This window comes from Pimephales promelas, chromosome 14, assembly GCF_988280905.1.
Source record: "Pimephales promelas chromosome 14, fPimPro1.hap1.1, whole genome shotgun sequence".
In the NCBI taxonomy this organism is placed as follows: Eukaryota; Metazoa; Chordata; class Actinopteri; order Cypriniformes; family Leuciscidae; genus Pimephales; species Pimephales promelas.
The window spans coordinates 34,075,006-34,092,071 of NC_142782.1; the positions used below are offsets into that span (position 1 = coordinate 34,075,006).

Sequence of the window (17,066 nt, forward strand, 5' to 3'; positions counted from 1 at the left end):
CCCACACTCTAAATGTATTTTCTTCATCTGCATTTATCGTTAAGAAAGATAGCATAGGAACACGTTTCAAGCTAAATATATGACCAAAATTAGGTTTTAAATGATCAAAAAAATATCTTATGTGAATTGATTTTATACACCCACAAAATAAATTAAATAACACACCAGTTGATTAAATGATAATAAGCATTCATTGTTTGTATTTTTATGTAGTGTAATAATGCAATAACATTCAAAAGTTTGATGCAAACATATTTTGGGCCACTTCATGAAACACGGTGTATTTATTAATCTGATCTAGAAAGAGTTGTTGTGGTTGGTGCAATTACTGAACAGCATGTGTAATGTGATATTACAGTCAAAACAAGCACCACTGTCATAATGCAATACTAAAATTAATTTCAATTAAACTATTGAACATAAAGATTTGCTAATACTATATTAAAAGACAGCATTCATTTAAAGGTCAGCACCTTGCCATAGTAGACATTCAACAACTGTTACTGTACATGGCAGCAGAAATACTTTAATTACAGTCCCTCATTTACAAACAATTCTGAACTGTCAAACAAATCCACAGAATACTATGGAAACCAACTTTTGCCACAATGAATCAATGATTCATGCTTTGGTAAATTAAAATTATTACATTAAATGTCAATTATTACACAAAAGGGCAAAATTATGACATTCAATACAGTCAAAATTATTAGATTAAAATGTAAAATTATGATATACTAGCTTAGAATTATGAGATAGACAGTCCAAATTATAAGATTAAAAAGGAAAAAATTGATAAATAAAGTCATAATTATGAAATAAAAATCTAAATTGTGAGATTAAAAATCATAATTGTTAGTCATAATTATGAGATAAAAAGTCAAGATTGTTATATGAACTTATTGTTATGATATAAAAGCAAAAAATATGTTATACTGATTTATAATAATGCAATAAAAGGAAAAATTTTGAAAAGTTAATTTGAATGTCATAATTTAGATTTTTTTTTATCTTATAATTTAGATTTTTTTAATCTCATAATTTCTACTGTATTCTCACGATTTAAACTTTTTATGTCATAATTTCAACCTTTTATTGACTTTGTAATCTCATAAGTATTATTCACCAACACATGAATGCAGAATAATATGATAGCAAAGGGAGAAAAAAAATCAATGGTTTCTGCCACTAATATGTGTAATATTCATGCATTCAAACTCAGGACACTGAGGAACTTCTGCAAACTAATAAATACATAAAATATAGAAGAAACAGCAAGACACAGACACGAGTGTTGTTTAAGAGTCGACTTTCACATAGACTTTGTCACGTGAGAAGATTTTAATGGCCTCCTCGACTTCCGAGAGTCGCTGATCGAGTCCAGCGCGCCGAGAGCGAAGACCCAGAGTGTCGGCTTTCATCGAGAGAGACTGCAGCTCGCTGACCAGAGACCTGTGAGCTACACACACACAAATCATAAATACCTACACACGACACGATAGGTGAAAAGTGACACTGTTGACGAAGACGTACTTTCTTTGAGCGACTGCAGCGTCTGCTGTCTCTCTCTCTCACTCATCTGTGTGTGTCCGGCAGGAATGGAGGGATCAGGAGTGTTTCTCCTCTTCTCCTCCTCCTCTTTTTTCCACTGCACCTTCCTCTGCTCCAGACTAACAGACACAATGAGAGAAGGTCAATGTCTAGACCGAAACTAAGCATTAAGTACAGTACGTACAGTGCATAGCAAGCCGTACAAATGTGTGTAAAACGGTACAAATTTTACTTTGCATTGAGAGAATGTACAGCACTTATTTTGTTTAAAATAAACAAGCAAACAATATTCTCAATATTTAATTGCAGTAATAAGAGCCTCCTCTGAAAATAAAGATAAATCACAATCAAACTCTATAGATATATAAAGATTATATACTAAGTGTTCAAAAGTTTAGGTTCAGTAAGGATTTTTTTATAATTCTAGTATTATTTTTATTTTTATTCTGTGACGACGCATTAAATTGATCAGAAAGTGACAGTAAATACAGTTATAATGTTACAAAAGATTCTATTTCAAATAAATGCTGTTCTCTTAAACGTTCATGAGAAATTAAATAAAATGACACTGAAGACTGGAGTAATGATGCTGGAAATCACAGGAATAAATTACACTTTACAATATATTCACATAGAAACAGATATTTGAAATTGCAATAATATTTCACTATTTTTACCGTATTTTTGATCAAATAAATGCAGCTTTGGTGAGCAGAAGAAGACCCCAGTGTTTTGAATGCTAGTGTAAATCATTGACTCACTATTCCGGCACTTTCCCCTTCACGGCGCTGGGTGGAGCTTTCTCTCGGAGGTTCAGTTCGGACTGAGATCTCCTCAGGCTCGTCTTCCTCGCAGCACGAGCGTTATGACTCACAAAGTCCACCGTGTGTCCTCTCACGTGCATCTACACACACACACACACACGTAAACACACATCATGAGAGAAGCTACCTTACGTATTGGACTAATAATGTGTTCTGTGTTTGAGTTGAATCAGGCTGATCCGAGTAAATGCTTCAGTTTTGGAATAATATGCGTATAAAATATAAAGTGTGAATATTTTAGGCAAGGCAAGTTTATTTATATAGATCATTTCATACACAATGGTAATTCAAAGTGATTTACAAAATAATTTCTTTATAAAAATAATAATTAAAACAGTTTAGAATAAAAATAAAATACAGTGACGATTCAGTAAATGCACAGCTGAACAGAAGTGTGTTGAGTCTGGATTTGAGTGTGACTCTAGGAGCATATCTGATCTCTGGCATAGTAGCATAGCAGCATAATAGCTAAAAGCAGACTCTCCATGCTTAGAGTGAACCCTTGGTATTCCTAGATGTGATCTCTGATGTGATCTGTTGGGTTTATATTCAGTGAGCATATCTGCAATGTATTGATTACACACTTCAGAGTCGGCGTCTCCTGCCGCGTCGTTGGGTGACGGTGACGGTCCGCTTTCTGAGCGGCGACGTGAAGGTCGACCTCCAGCGCCACACTGAGAATGAGCCTTCAGGAACTGCTGAAACTCGGCTTTCTTCGAGGGGCTCGTCTCCTACACACACACACACACACACAGCTTTGTTTCAGAGCACATGGGTCAGTAAGAAAACTATATTTGTATTCATCGTCAAAACAAGGATATCCCACACAATGACCTTTATCAGGCAAATATGCCATGTATCATCAGGTAAATGCCTGATTAAAGTCATCTGACTGAAACACTAATACAATTTTGATACTCGTTTGCAAGTGTGTGGGATTTCCTTGTTTTTGTCGATTTTTGACCTGACTCATTTGGTCATTTCTCCCATGCTCCTATCACCTGCAAGTGTTTCTATTCATCAAGACTGCATTAAATTGATTCAAAGTGACAGTAAAACATTTATACTGTTACAAAAGATTCAATTTCAAATAGATGCTGTTCTTTTAAAACTTTCTATTCATCAAATAATCCTGAAAAATAATCTCTTCAGTCTTATCCAGGACACATGAAGACGGGTTAGTGTTTATATTGCTAGCACAATATGCTCAGAAGTAGTTTTGACCTCCAAATGTGGTGGAAATCTCAAAGCGTTTTGGACTCTGATTGCATGTGAATTTTGCATCGTTACATCAAACCGATCAGACATAATAGATGTTAATATCCAAGAGTCAACAGGCACAATTGAGGCACAATTGTAACAATCACAGTCGGTTTATCGACAGTTCTAGAAATGATAGTGGAGTAGTAATTTTGAAATTATAGTGAAGACGATCAATGCAAATATACTGTAGCAGTGTATTTAATATTATTTATATACTATTATACTATCTTATTAATTTTCTAAATTAGCTTTTATCATTGATTTCAGACTTCAGTTTAATTTTAGTTTTTTTAAGTAATTTTAAGGGATTTTGTAAAAAAAAAAAAAAGTGAAATATTTTTTATTTAAGTTTAAGTAATTTTAGTATTTTCGCTTAAACATTTTACTTCAGTACCATTTGTAATTTCTTAAGTTTTTCATCAAACAATTTTGATTTTCAGCTTCATTTCAATTAACAAAAAATGATTTATAATAGTTTAGTTTTAGTTAACAATAACAATACTGTACAGTATATATCTATACATATATGACAGAAAATTGCAAACAATAAATGAGGTATTGCATGTTTAGATGTTTTGTTTCTCTGCACTGACTAATATCTAACTACTAATGAAACTCAATGGAATGTAACTCACTTCTATTGCACTTTGAGATTAGCAGGGGAAGAAAGTGTAAATGAGTTCGCTCACCTGTAACTGGGCCATGACCCTGGACGGGACGTCCTGGTATTTTGGAGAGATCCAGAGTGCTTTGACCGGCATCGGTTTGGCATGTTCCCTCTGCGCCTCCAGCTCTCGAAACCGCTTCTGCACTTCACGCAGCTTGCGCACATTTTCTTTACCGAAGTCCCGTATGACAGGCTCTGTTAAAGAAGGAAATAACTAAGAGGAGGAGAAGGCAGACTGAAAGAATGAGCAACATACACTAGTGTACAAAAGTTTGGGCTGTGCAAGTTTTTTTTAAAGAAATAAACACTTTTATTCAGCAAGGATGCATTGAATTTATCAAAAAAAGTAAAGATATTTATAATGTTACAAAAGTTTGTATTTCAAATAAATGCTGTTCTTTTGAACTTTCTATTCATCTAATAACATGTATCACGGCTTCCAGAAAAATATTACCTGTTTTCAACATTGATAATAATCATAAATGTTTCTTGAGCAGCAAATCCTCATATTAGAGTGATTTCTGAAGGATCATGTGACTGAAGACTGGAGTAATGATGCTGGAAATTCAGCTTTCATCACAGAAATGAATTACACTTTAACAGTTCTTTTAAATTGAAATAGTTTTTTTTACTTTTTTAATGTATTTTTGTCAGCCTTGTTGAGCAAAAGCCAGACTTTTGAATTGAGGTGTATAATAAATCATTAGCTGTCTAGAAATTCAACATTAACTCAATTTTAGGGTTCAGCAAAAACTTTTCTCACTAGTAGGTTTGGCTGGACTGGGGTTCAGCGCCACTCCCTCCAGTCTCAGTAGGTTTCCCACAACCCCCCTCTGCCCTCTCTCTAGGATGTGAACAGCGCTGGCACCGATGCGGGGTCGAGGGGTGGCGCGGGCGCTGTAGCAGCCGGGGTGGAGCGTGGGGTCCGGGGCCATCGGGCCCTTCAGAAAAGGAGACGAGCCGCTCCGATCGTTGCCCTCCAGCCGACCTCGAGCTTCACCAAGACAACAGAGAGATCAGATGATCCATCATCACACATGAAGAACACAAGCGGCAACCTTTCCGTCTCTCTCTTAAATCCAACACTCAAGTGACTTAAACTGCACTTCATCAACTGGCCACTAGAGACCAGCTGCAAAAGAGAGTCAATCCCATAGACACCCATGTTAAAATGCCCAACTTTATAGCAGAAAAAGATATGTTTACAGCCTGGTGCAAAAAGTGGTTTTGGTCTGTATAGCTAATTTTGCCCTTCATGACGACTGTGAGGGGCGTGATTTTCTTTTATAACTCATCCAGTTAAAATTTAAGCTGTAAAGTTCAGCATGTTTAAGGGCGTGGCCACTTGAGTGACAGGTGGATTGCCGCAGGTGACGTCATGAACACTATATTTTCTATGAGCGAAGATCACAGGTTCAGGCTTACCAGAGGAGGGGCGTTTGTAATAATCAGGAAAAAGCGTAGGGTCCGGAGGAATGGGTCCAGAGATCGTCGACGGTCCTTCACACATGCTGCTGCTACAGGGAGATTTAGGACAAGACTTTCAGGCTTTTTATTCTGTAAAACTAGATTATTGCAACTCATTGTTTGTCTGAAAGTACATTTTATATGTGTCATTTTACTGTGTGATTGTACAGCACATTGGTCAACATTGTGTTGTTTTAATTGTGCTTTATATACAAACAAACAAACAAACAAAATAAAACTTGATAACAAACTTGTTTTCCCTTACAATTAAACTTAAAGTTAACTTAAAACACTAAAAAGTGGGCCAGTTTAGTCCTAAGTAGTATTGAACTAGTACACTTACAAGTACACTACTAGTACATTGATATTAGTATACTAACTACTACATATTATCCTTAAAAATAGACAAACTACTTAAGAAGGCTATATTTAACAAAACGAACTTGAATTAGCAGCTATACTTATTTTTAGAAAATGTAATAATAAGGTTTATAATTATTATCTTCTGTGCAAAATAAAATAAATCAATTTCTATCTTATTATTTAGATTATATTTATCAAATATTAGTTAATTATTTTATATTCAGACCTAACGCTCTAATACTGCTCTTATATAATGCAGGTCAACAGGTATAAATAAACATGTATTCATTTATATCAGCTTCTAGCAAGCAGGATTAATATATATAACGTGCATAGCAGCTATTACATTTCACTTATTTGATCACTCTTGCCGTTAGTAAACACCTGCGGATTCATATAGGGCCTACTATTATATTCAGAATGATCAAGCGCCATATTAATCTGCGTGTGAACATTAAAGGTAATATATATAACGAAAACGAGTTCCTGAAGTAACTTACCTTTAATGAACCAGTCAGTTATTTGATAATTGTTCAGATAAAGAGCGATATCAGCTCTATTTTTCGGTTACACGCAGACTGATGACGCATTAACAACAAGCGCAAAGCTTCACCATGGTAACGTTTTAAAGAGACAGTAGTGGTTTTGTAAGACAAGCCTTCACTGCAAGACAATATTGATAAATACGCTAACAAGATAATTATGTATGCGTTTCATATGTATCCGTATGGTCCCTATCTTCATATTTTCAGTATAAACCCGATTCTGAAGAATATTATATGTCTGTCTAAAGTGCATTAATTCATTTAGAGAGAAAGGTCTGGGAAAACAATAATATGTTTTTCCATGGAGAAATAATAGCTGCAAAATAAAGAAAAAAATCATTTACGTTTACATAATCTATGAGAAAGATGAAAACGCTGCGGACTGCGCATGCGCGGTTCACGCGCCTCCGTCGCGTTCTCCTTCAGTGTGTCCTCAGTCTCGCGCTGTAGTGCAGAAACACCGTTTGGCAAACCGACACGGCAAAACACGGTAGGGTTTGCTGATTTACACTGAAACATTGCTCGATACTCCAGAAAAACACAAGTGTTCAAAGACTCTTTTGCTTTCAGCCGAGAAATTATGAGCGCAGTTGTTATTTAGTACACACCAACGTCAGTTATTGAGACAGTTCGGGTTCAGGGCCGCGGAGACGTCATGGCACTAGTAAAATACTGATGATAATAAAATCACTGTTACACACATCTACGTTTTATTCCTTAAACATGCATCTTAATTCTCATACAGGACTATTACGCTTCTAATCTAAGTGGTTTGACGAACAATATGTCAGTGTTTCATCAAGGACACTGCTCGTGTAACTTTTTGATTTTGACGGGTAACGTTAACGTTATAAAATAACGGATTGTGTTCCGCGCGCGTTACCTCAGAAATATCGGTCAGAAATAAACTAATAAACCCGCTCACTAATGCAGCAAACGCTCTCATAGATACTGATCATTGATCTTCAAGCTATCGAGCTGCTCCCGTTATTCGTTGTCTGTTATCTGGGCGTTGTGCGTGCGTCGCGCGATGGTTATGCAGCCTTGAGCGACTTTCTTTCTTTGATGTGTGTTGGACGCTGCTGGGAATACAAATGATTTAAAAACATAATCAAATCCACTAAAACACCCTCAGATCGTCCATGTGTGTAAATGTGTGTGTGTTGTGTGTCGTGTTTGGCACACTTTGAACTCATTGTGACGTCTGCTATTGTTCTTAGCTCTGTACATTGTCTTTAAATGTACAGAGACAATGTACATTGTACATTGTCTCTGTACATTGTCGTTAAAAAGTAAACTATATCTAGGTCATTGTGACATAGACTCACTATGAAAGGCTATATTGAAGCGTTAATGATTTTCTTTCTTTGTTTGTTTGAGTAGAAAACAAAACTGAAGTCAAGCAGAGCTAATATAAACAGTATAAAATGTAGTTTAAAGATGCCAAAGGGAACCATGGCTGCTTTGTTATTCGTGCATGAAAGAGTTGCATATAAAGAATAATATTTAATAGTATAGTATGTATGCATGTGTGTTTGAGTGTTTGTTTCAGAATTATAGGGAAGGTGTCTAGTGTACAGATGATATTTTTATAGATATTTGCACTTTTCTGCTTCATCAAATATTGATTCTGCTATTACACGGCTCCATCTGGTTGGTTTCTAGAGCACAGCACCCATCAACTCCATTACATGCATTGAAAAAGTAACAATAATGATCACAGATAAAGTTACTTTTTAATGTATTATACCAAATACCTTTTTTCTTAATAGCTATTCATTCTCAGCTGAGCAGTGCATGGAATTGGAGTCATTTTTATTAAATTATGCATTGCAAAGGTTAGTTATAAAACAATATTAAAAAATAATCAATTTTGCACATTGGTGATCTTATTTAACAATCAATAAGTATATAGGGTCAAAACATAGGGAACAAGACCATATGGATCCGCACAACAGACCAGTACGCATATGTTTTGCATGATTAATCATGTTTAGTGCTCTATACGGCACACATACTGCTTTTGCTGTGGATTGTCATTGAGATTGTGTGTTTTCCCATGAGCTGCACTTGCTCTAATGGGCTCAGGCTGAGAATGTTCAGTGGATTTGTTCTTGATTGATGACTGTCTGACTCTGGCACCAAGCTGAGATCATGCGAGATGTTTTAGTGAATGATGAAAAGCAGGTAGATTTTAAATAGCTTTTAAAGCTGCTCTGATTCATTGTTTATTGTTCACTAGCCGAGACAGCCGTCATCCAATCAGCATGGTTGTATTTGGTAATAGTAGTATTTGGCTGGTCATGTGATCTCAACATGGCGACCGCCATTAGATCTAGAAAATGACTTTTTTTTAAACACATCTCATGCAATACATGCATTATTTTAAACAGACCTTATAAAAGTGCAATTTGTTGTTTCTTAAGAAAGAACCGATGATGCATTCATGGTGTCAAAATGTTCGGTGTTGAGGAAAACATTTCCCATTTCGTAACGCCTCACGTCACATGGAGCGCCGGTGTCAGTTAGGTCTATTTTTGGAGTGTGTGTCTTGGGATCTGGGGGAAGGGGACACACTCGTAAAGATGGCGTCTCAGGATCCCGTAACCTGCGATCTGCCCCTTTCCAAAGGGCAGAGGTTGCCATGACTACCCCCTATGTCACTGCAGATGTTGTCATGGCGACGCCCTTGGTCTGACCTCACTGACCCTTGATCTGTCATGGTGGGATTCGGTGCGCTGTGGTTTATGGTGTGTGTTTGATTGTGATCTCTGACCCCAGATCATGTCTGAGAAAGGACAGAAGCAGAGAGAGACACAAGTGAAAGGAAGCAGTGAGACCTGCCATCACTGCAAGCCAAACACATGCGGTGAGTTACAGATAGATGGATAGATGGATGGATGGATGGATAGACAGATAGATTGATAGGTAGATGATGTATGGATAGATATATAGATATGGATAAATAGATATATGGATGGATAGACGGATAGATAGATAGTAGATGAATAGTAGATGATATGGATAGATATATAGATATGGATAGATATATGGATGGATGAAAAGATTAGTAAGCTTAGATAAGTCAGCTTAAATTCTGACTTAGACACTTTGGAGCTCAAATAAAACACATTTTTGTGCAAAATAATAATACAAAAAAGTGTTTTTTGAAAAACACAACATGTGCAGTTTTTCTTAAAACCCTCTGGTACACATACGCATTTTTACAATATACTGTGTAACGAACCTGTAGTGAACCCAGAGCTTTTGTGTGTGTGTGTGTGTGTGTGTGTGTGTGTGTGTGTGTGTGTGTGTGTGTGTGTGAGCGTGGAAACACACTTTGCTGTAGTTGATGCTAGTCTTACGCCGCTCATGTGCTTCTTGCACACCGAGTCTGAAATTTTCGCACGTTAAAAAATAAATCCGACCTCATGTTGAGTGACATCACATTCACATCGTTTTTCGCATCCGTAGAAAGCATTTTGAGAGGTGTTTTGTAAATTCAGAGCAACCAAATGACGAATACGAAAAATCGCTTATGAAAGTTTTGGACTCAGTATGCAAGGACCTTAAGTGTGTGTAACGATGAGCGTTAACATCTGATGCTTCTCACAGCAGCACTGAAAATGGTAAGAGCAAACGTTGCACAACACCTGTGCTAGCTAGCATGCTTCCAGCGCCGAGACTGTCCTAGCTGTGTGTGTGAGACTGAACCGTGTGCTGCTGTTAGTTGTAGACCGCTGTAAACTTACGGCTGATGACTCGGTTTAAAGTGTCTTCTTGTCTCTTTCTGTCCAGCAAACATGGCCGTCCCTCCTGCATACGCTGACCTCGGCAAATCTGCCAAAGATATCTTCAGCAAAGGATATGGTGAGTGACAACCATAAAGCATGACTGACAAACAAACATCAACACAAACTATTCATTTTTTAATATTATATACAGTATTAGAAGCAGCTAATATATATATGTGTGTGTGTGTACAGTATATATATATATATATATATATATATACTGTATATATACACACACACATAGTATATACAGAATTAATGCAGTTAGATTTCTGTATGTACAGGTGACACTCAAAAAATTTGAATATCGTGCAAAAGTTCATTTATTTCAGTAATTCAACCTAAAAGGTGAAACTAATGTATTATACAGACTCATTACATGCAAAGTGAGATATTTCAAGGTTTTATTTATTATAATTGTGATGATTATGTCTTACAGCTTATGAAAACCTTTTCACAATATTCTAATTTTGAATTTGGGGTTTTCATTAGCTGTAAGCCATAATCATTTGTGTGAACATTAGAGATTTTAATTACTCACTTTTAGCTCGTTCTGTCTCTCTCTCAATTCAATTCAATTTAAATAGCTTTATTGGCATGCCTTTACAGTATTGCCAAAGTTTTGGCCATTACATATGCAATTAACAAATATTCAAAGTCAAGTAAATCAATCAGTAAACAAATACATGAATACATTTATATAAACAAGAAATAACAAATATGATAAAATGATTTAATTTGTCTGAATTTGAAAAAAATCTCTCCCTCTCTCCCTCTCCCTCTCTCTCCCTCTCTCTCTCTCTCTCTCTCTCTCTCTCTCTCTCTCTCTCTCTCTCTCTCTCTCTCTCTCTCTCTCTCAGGCTTTGGAGTGGTGAAGCTGGACCTGAAGACCAAGTCTCAGAGTGGAGTTGTGAGTTGCTCTTTTTCTCTGTGTTTGTTCACTAACAGACCTGACGCACACAGGTAGATGTGCATGACTGATGATCATGTCGAAGTGTCGGGGTTTGTGTCTGATATCTTCACTGTGTGCTTTTATGTAAGAGTTATTCTCCTCGTCAATCTGGCTCTTTTATGAAACTCAATTCATGTTTACTTGTGAACATCCTCTTCCTGTGAGAAAACATCTTTCAGGCGTTCAGTTAGAGTTGTGTGTGTGTGTTTAAATGTGAGTGAGTGAGTGTGTGTAGCTCCTGTATCTCTTTAATTCCTCATGAATCTGAATGACTGCATCTGTATATCTGTTTTCTAACCGGCTTCTTTCTCTTTCTTGCTCTCTGTATTGGATGCCGGTGTCAGATGGTAAGACTGAGATGTTTTACAAGAGGATGTGGATTTCTTTCTATTGTTTGTCTCTATTGGCGACTCCAGCTAATTCTGTTCTTCACTAATGCTGGGAAAGTTTCTTGTCTTGACCGTTCTGTATGAGAACAATGTTTATAATACGCACTTATTGAGCAGGATATTCCCATAATTCAGTTTAAACACAAGTTAACTGTGAACTCTCAACTTTTTAACACTATTTCCTGTTTACAAACGTGCATCAAGAACGGCAAACGTCATATTATGCTTTAGTCCATGTAAAGCTCGTGTCCGACTTAAAAACTAACTTGGTATGAACTAGTGATACTTCAAGCGCAGCCCAACCAATCCTTTCTTCAATTCCTGTTAATCTGTGAATCCCTCCTCTTCCTCTCTCCCACAATCCTGCATCTCTCTCTATTGTTGTTCCTCTTTTCCTCTGCATCCTTCCACCGTTTCTCAGGAGTTTTCCACCGGCGGCTCCAGTAACACGGACACCGGAAAGGCGGCTGGAAACCTGGAGACCAAGTATAAAGTGAAGGATCTGGGCTTGAGTTTGAACCAGAAGTGGAACACGGATAATGTTCTGACATCCGAAGTGACTCTGGAAGATCAGGTGAGTCCAGGTCGCCATTTTGTAACACATGTATAAACCGTTTTAAATGGGTCTGTGATGCATGATTTTGTCTTGTTTCTGTGAAGCTGGCCAACGGTCTGAAGTTGGGACTGGAGACTTCATTTGTGCCCAACACCGGGTACGTCAACTCTCTCAAGCAACAGAGTTTACCTTAATATATAAGTGACGACTTCTTTAATACAGAGAATCTTAGAGAATTTTTTGTTGTTTGTGTTTCAACATGCATACATATAAGACCAACAATATGCATATAACAAATAAACAGATTTATATAAAAATTTACAAAAATAGTTTTGACGGAGACCCACTCAGTGGACACCAACACTACCTATCATTTAATAATTTTACTGCCTGTGGCAAGAATGAATTTTTGAAATAGAATGAGTTTTTAAAAATAGCTGGCATCCTAAATCTTCGTCCCGAGGTTAATATTAATTATTAATTAAAATTATCAAACAGAGGATGTCTATTTTCATGATGTATCATTTTGTTAATTTTGGATTTTTGCATTTTGAAACATGACAGTTGTGAATTGTGTTTACACTTTGAATATTTATTGTGACGTTCTAAATAGTAATTTAAGATATTGAGTATGAATTATTGTTGGTTTATTTTTTTTTAAATATCCCAAAACTGAGGTAAAAGGGAAAAAATTGTTAAATTATTGAATTTTAATTTCTGTCCAAGTTGACCAGAAGTTTTTAAAGCCAGATACTTGAAAGTATTAATTCAATAAAAAAAATAAAAAAAAATATTTATATATATATATATATATATATATATATATATATATATATATATATATATAAAATTCTGTTTAAACCCACATTTTCAGTACTTTAATGAAATGAACAATTCATTATATATATATATATATATATATATATATATTTTTTTTTTTTTTTTTTTACTGAATTAATACTTCAAGTATCTGGCTTTAAAAACTTCTGGTCAACTAGGTAGAAATTAAAATTCAATAATTTAATTAAGTTTTTGCATTTTACCTCAGTTTTGTCATGTTTAAAAAAATGAACCAACAATTAAATATAATTCATACTCAATATCTTAAATTAATATTCTGAACATCACAATAAATATTCAAAGTGTAAAGTATCCCGCTTTAAAAAGTGATGGTCAACTTACTAAAAATAGGTCGAAATTGTTTATTCCATTTATTTATATACAGTCGTGCTCAGAATTAATGATATTACTGATAAATATGATCAAAACTGGCTGTAAAAAATAAATCTGCATAGTTTATCGTTTTGATCTTTCATTCAAAAAATTGCCAAAAATCTAACCTTAAATTGAAGTAAAGGAATTGAAAGTGGGGGGGAAAATCACATTATGAAATAATTATTTTTCTCCAAAACACGTTTACTTTACTTGCGTTAGCTTACTGCTCCCAGTCAGTGTTGAACACTTATCCTCTCTCTGACATCTTCAGGAAGAAGAGCGCTAAGCTGAAGACGGGGTATAAGCGTGACTTCATGAATGCGGGGTGTGATCTCGACTTCGACCTGGCTGGCCCCACGGTTCACGCCGCAGCCGTTCTGGGTTACGAGGGCTGGCTGGCCGGTTACCAGATGGCCTTCGACACGGCCAAGTCCAAACTCGTCCAGAACAACTTCGCTTTGGGATACAAGGCGGGAGACTTCCAGCTACACACCAATGTGTGAGGAAACACTTTTATTTAGACGTGGGACTCAGTCCGCAATATTGACTTTCTCTCATTCATAAGTAACATGAGTGAACCGTCTTTATACATGTTAAGTCTTCGGTTTGAGTCAGAAATCTCCACTTCAGCAGCTTTGCAAACTTTAGTTTTATTCCTGTCTATATTCTGAAGGGTTTTACTGAGAGGTTTGTTCATTCGTCTGGTTTATGACATTTTATTCCTAAGAGCTTTTTAAATTTTTCTGGGGATATCCCAAATTCCCTCTCATAAAACCTTTAATATGTCACTGAAATAAAACAATAATTGTGAACCTGGTTTTATTCAGATTCTCTACTGGATTTAATTAGATAATCTCTTGTTTTTAAAACCTTTTATACGAAACAGTTACAAGTATAATATATATTAGTTAATTTTTTACTTTTGCTTAAACTCTGAAAAAGCATCCTGTTATTTTAATAATTATTATAGTTTTTATAAATAGTTTGAATTAATTTTAACTTTCCTTTAAAATTTTTGTTAAAGTTTTAGTAATTTTGTTGTTTGTTTGTCAATTTTATTATTTTTATTTTAGTACATTGTTAAAACAAAAGTGACAAAAGTGGGTTTTTTTAATGTTTTTTTATTTTTATTTTAATATTGAAACCCTGGCTCGTAGTGCTAATGAGATGTGATAAACAAATAGTATTTCTTCTCCTGAAAGTAATGGTGTGTGTGTGTGTGTGTGTGTGTTGCAGTAATGATGGCACAGAGTTCGGCGGCTCCATCTATCAGAAGGTGAACGGTCAGCTGGAGACGGCAGTGAATCTGGCCTGGACTGCGGGCAGTAACAACACACGCTTCGGCATCGCTGCCAAATACCAGCTAGACAAAAACTCCTCCATCTCTGTGAGTCTACACACACCATCCTGTCCCTGCCCTTCTCAAACTGACCAACATCACTGATGCTTGATGCCAATGTGTGTGTCTCTGCAGGCCAAAGTGAATAACGCTAGTCTGGTTGGAGTAGGATACACACAGAGCCTTCGACCAGGTAACCAAACACTTTACAAATCAGGCTTTATAGAGGCCATATTATGTCTTTTACAAAGGCTTGATTTTGTGTTTGGGCTCTACTGCAATAAGTTTTCATGCTTGAATGGCCTGGTGAGGGAAAGAACTACAATCCCATGAAGCATTACGAACAGCATGGTCGAATTAAAAGCGATGGAGAAATATATAACTACTTATTTACAAATGTTGATTATATATAGCGATTAATCGCATCCAAAATAAAAGTTTGTGTTACATAATATAAGTGGGTGCACTGTGTATAATTACTTTATATATATATATATATATATAAATACACACACATGCATGTATATTTAAGAAAAAAATATTATTTATATATAAAATATTGATATTTATATATAATATAAATTATATATAAATCTATATACAGTATATACATGAAAATATTTCTTTAATATATACAAGCATGCGTGTGTATATATATATATATATATATATATATAAAATAATTATACACAGTGCACCCACTTATATTATGTAAACACAAACTTTTATTTTGGATGCGATTAATCGTTTGTCAGCCCTAATATATATATATATAAAAACATTTAAGATTTGAAGAGTGTAGGAAGTGGGCGGAGCTAAAGAGCTATTTTGTTTTTTGTTGCTTTTTTCGACTCTGATTGAAATTTTCTCAACAGCATCATGGGTAATGTAGTTTTCACCAGAAATGCCACTGTTAAACACTATTATTTTAAAAACAAGCTGAAATAACAGAGTGACGGCTTCAGCAGAAGCAAATACCATTGTTTAACAAAAAAATACCAAGTCTTTTATTGTTCAAAATAATTTCCATGTGGAGAAAATGAGTTTTTATTTCCGGAAATCGACTGTTGACCTCTTCCGAAAAGCACAGTGTGTCTGATTGGTCGTCTTGATCAGTGTGTTGTGATTGGTCAAGTGTGTTTGGGAAATGTCCCACTCTCACCACAACCACCAGTTTAACACACTACTACCCAACTCAATCAGGCCCCGCCCCTTTATTCTGCATATTAATTATTTAAATGAGGAATATTATGACATGTTTGTTCCCGGAAGAAACTCAAGATTACAATGGAGGCGTTTCAGGAGTTCAGAAACACTCAAAACAGCAACATTACACACTAAAGAGGGTTGTAAAATGCATAATAGGTCCTCTTTAAATCTTTAATAAGTGGCAATGAAGCAAAAATGAATGTCTTGTATCGTCTGCAGGTGTGAAGCTCACTCTATCTGCTCTGATCGACGCCAAGAACATCAACGCCGGAGGACACAAGGTGGGCATGGGCTTCGAGCTGGAGGTGTAACGACGCACAGAAGCAGAGAGACATCAACGGAAAGAAAAGAAACACGGGGAGCTGACGGCACGACTCCAGCGCCTGCAAAAACACACTTTCCCCTGTAACTCCTGGTTAACTAATCTGGCCTTAACCCTCTAGAGCCTCAACCAATGAGAAACAAGATCACCAGTCACATGATTTATGTCCACACCAATCCTCCATCACCAGCTCGTTATGTGACAACATATCATAGCTATTATTAATGTTACACACGTGGCACCCTGTCATTTCTTGTTTTGAAACTGAACTAGATAAATATCCTGATTGTTTTAGTTTCCGAACCGTCACACAGGAGCTGATGTGTGTGTAGTGCTTATAGTTCAAGGGTTAACTGGTACTTTCTGAATGTCAAGCCCCTCTCACTCACATTTGTCCAGTTTTATTGCCAAACACGTATTTATCACACAAGTTGGTTGTCTATGTTTGTGGGCTGGAGTTATTAGAGGACGGTCCATGACCTTCTCTGCATTTCTTATTTTTACTCCCGTAAAAAAAAAAAAAAAAAACGTATTTATGTTAAAAGAGGAGGACTAGAAGAAGAAACTGATGTGGAAATTAATAAAGAGGAACGTTGACTGAATTACCTTT

At 35.9% G+C, this 17,066-nt stretch overlaps 2 protein-coding genes across 3 annotated transcripts; one reads left to right on the forward strand and one right to left on the reverse strand.

The window, feature by feature from the left end:
- Window positions 1–269: 269 nt before the first annotated feature.
- Window positions 270–6,785, reverse strand: enkd1 (enkurin domain containing 1). Its single transcript, XM_039687162.2, has 8 exons — window positions 6,636–6,785; window positions 5,731–5,822; window positions 5,069–5,299; window positions 4,328–4,500; window positions 2,960–3,106; window positions 2,313–2,455; window positions 1,534–1,670; window positions 270–1,459 (listed from the first exon to the last, which is right to left on the reverse strand). The coding sequence occupies exons 2-8, from the start codon at window positions 5,813–5,815 to the stop codon at window positions 1,299–1,301; spliced, it is 1,077 nt and encodes a 358-aa protein (XP_039543096.2). The 5' UTR covers window positions 5,816–5,822; window positions 6,636–6,785; the 3' UTR covers window positions 270–1,298.
- A 282-nt stretch (window positions 6,786–7,067) lies between these two features.
- vdac3 (voltage-dependent anion channel 3) lies at window positions 7,068–17,058 on the forward strand. Of its 2 annotated transcripts, XM_039685715.2 has the most exons (10): window positions 7,068–7,170; window positions 9,462–9,549; window positions 10,479–10,550; window positions 11,335–11,384; window positions 12,237–12,389; window positions 12,476–12,528; window positions 13,858–14,085; window positions 14,823–14,973; window positions 15,061–15,118; window positions 16,354–17,058. In XM_039685715.2, exons 1-10 carry the CDS (start codon window positions 7,069–7,071, stop codon window positions 16,443–16,445), a joined length of 1,047 nt encoding a protein of 348 aa, XP_039541649.1. In that variant the 5' UTR covers window position 7,068; the 3' UTR covers window positions 16,446–17,058. The 2 variants fall into 2 exon arrangements, with proteins under 2 accessions (XP_039541649.1, XP_039541651.1); XM_039685717.2 differs by lacking the exon at window positions 9,462–9,549 and having other exon boundaries at window positions 7,071–7,170.
- Window positions 17,059–17,066: the final 8 nt, after the last annotated feature.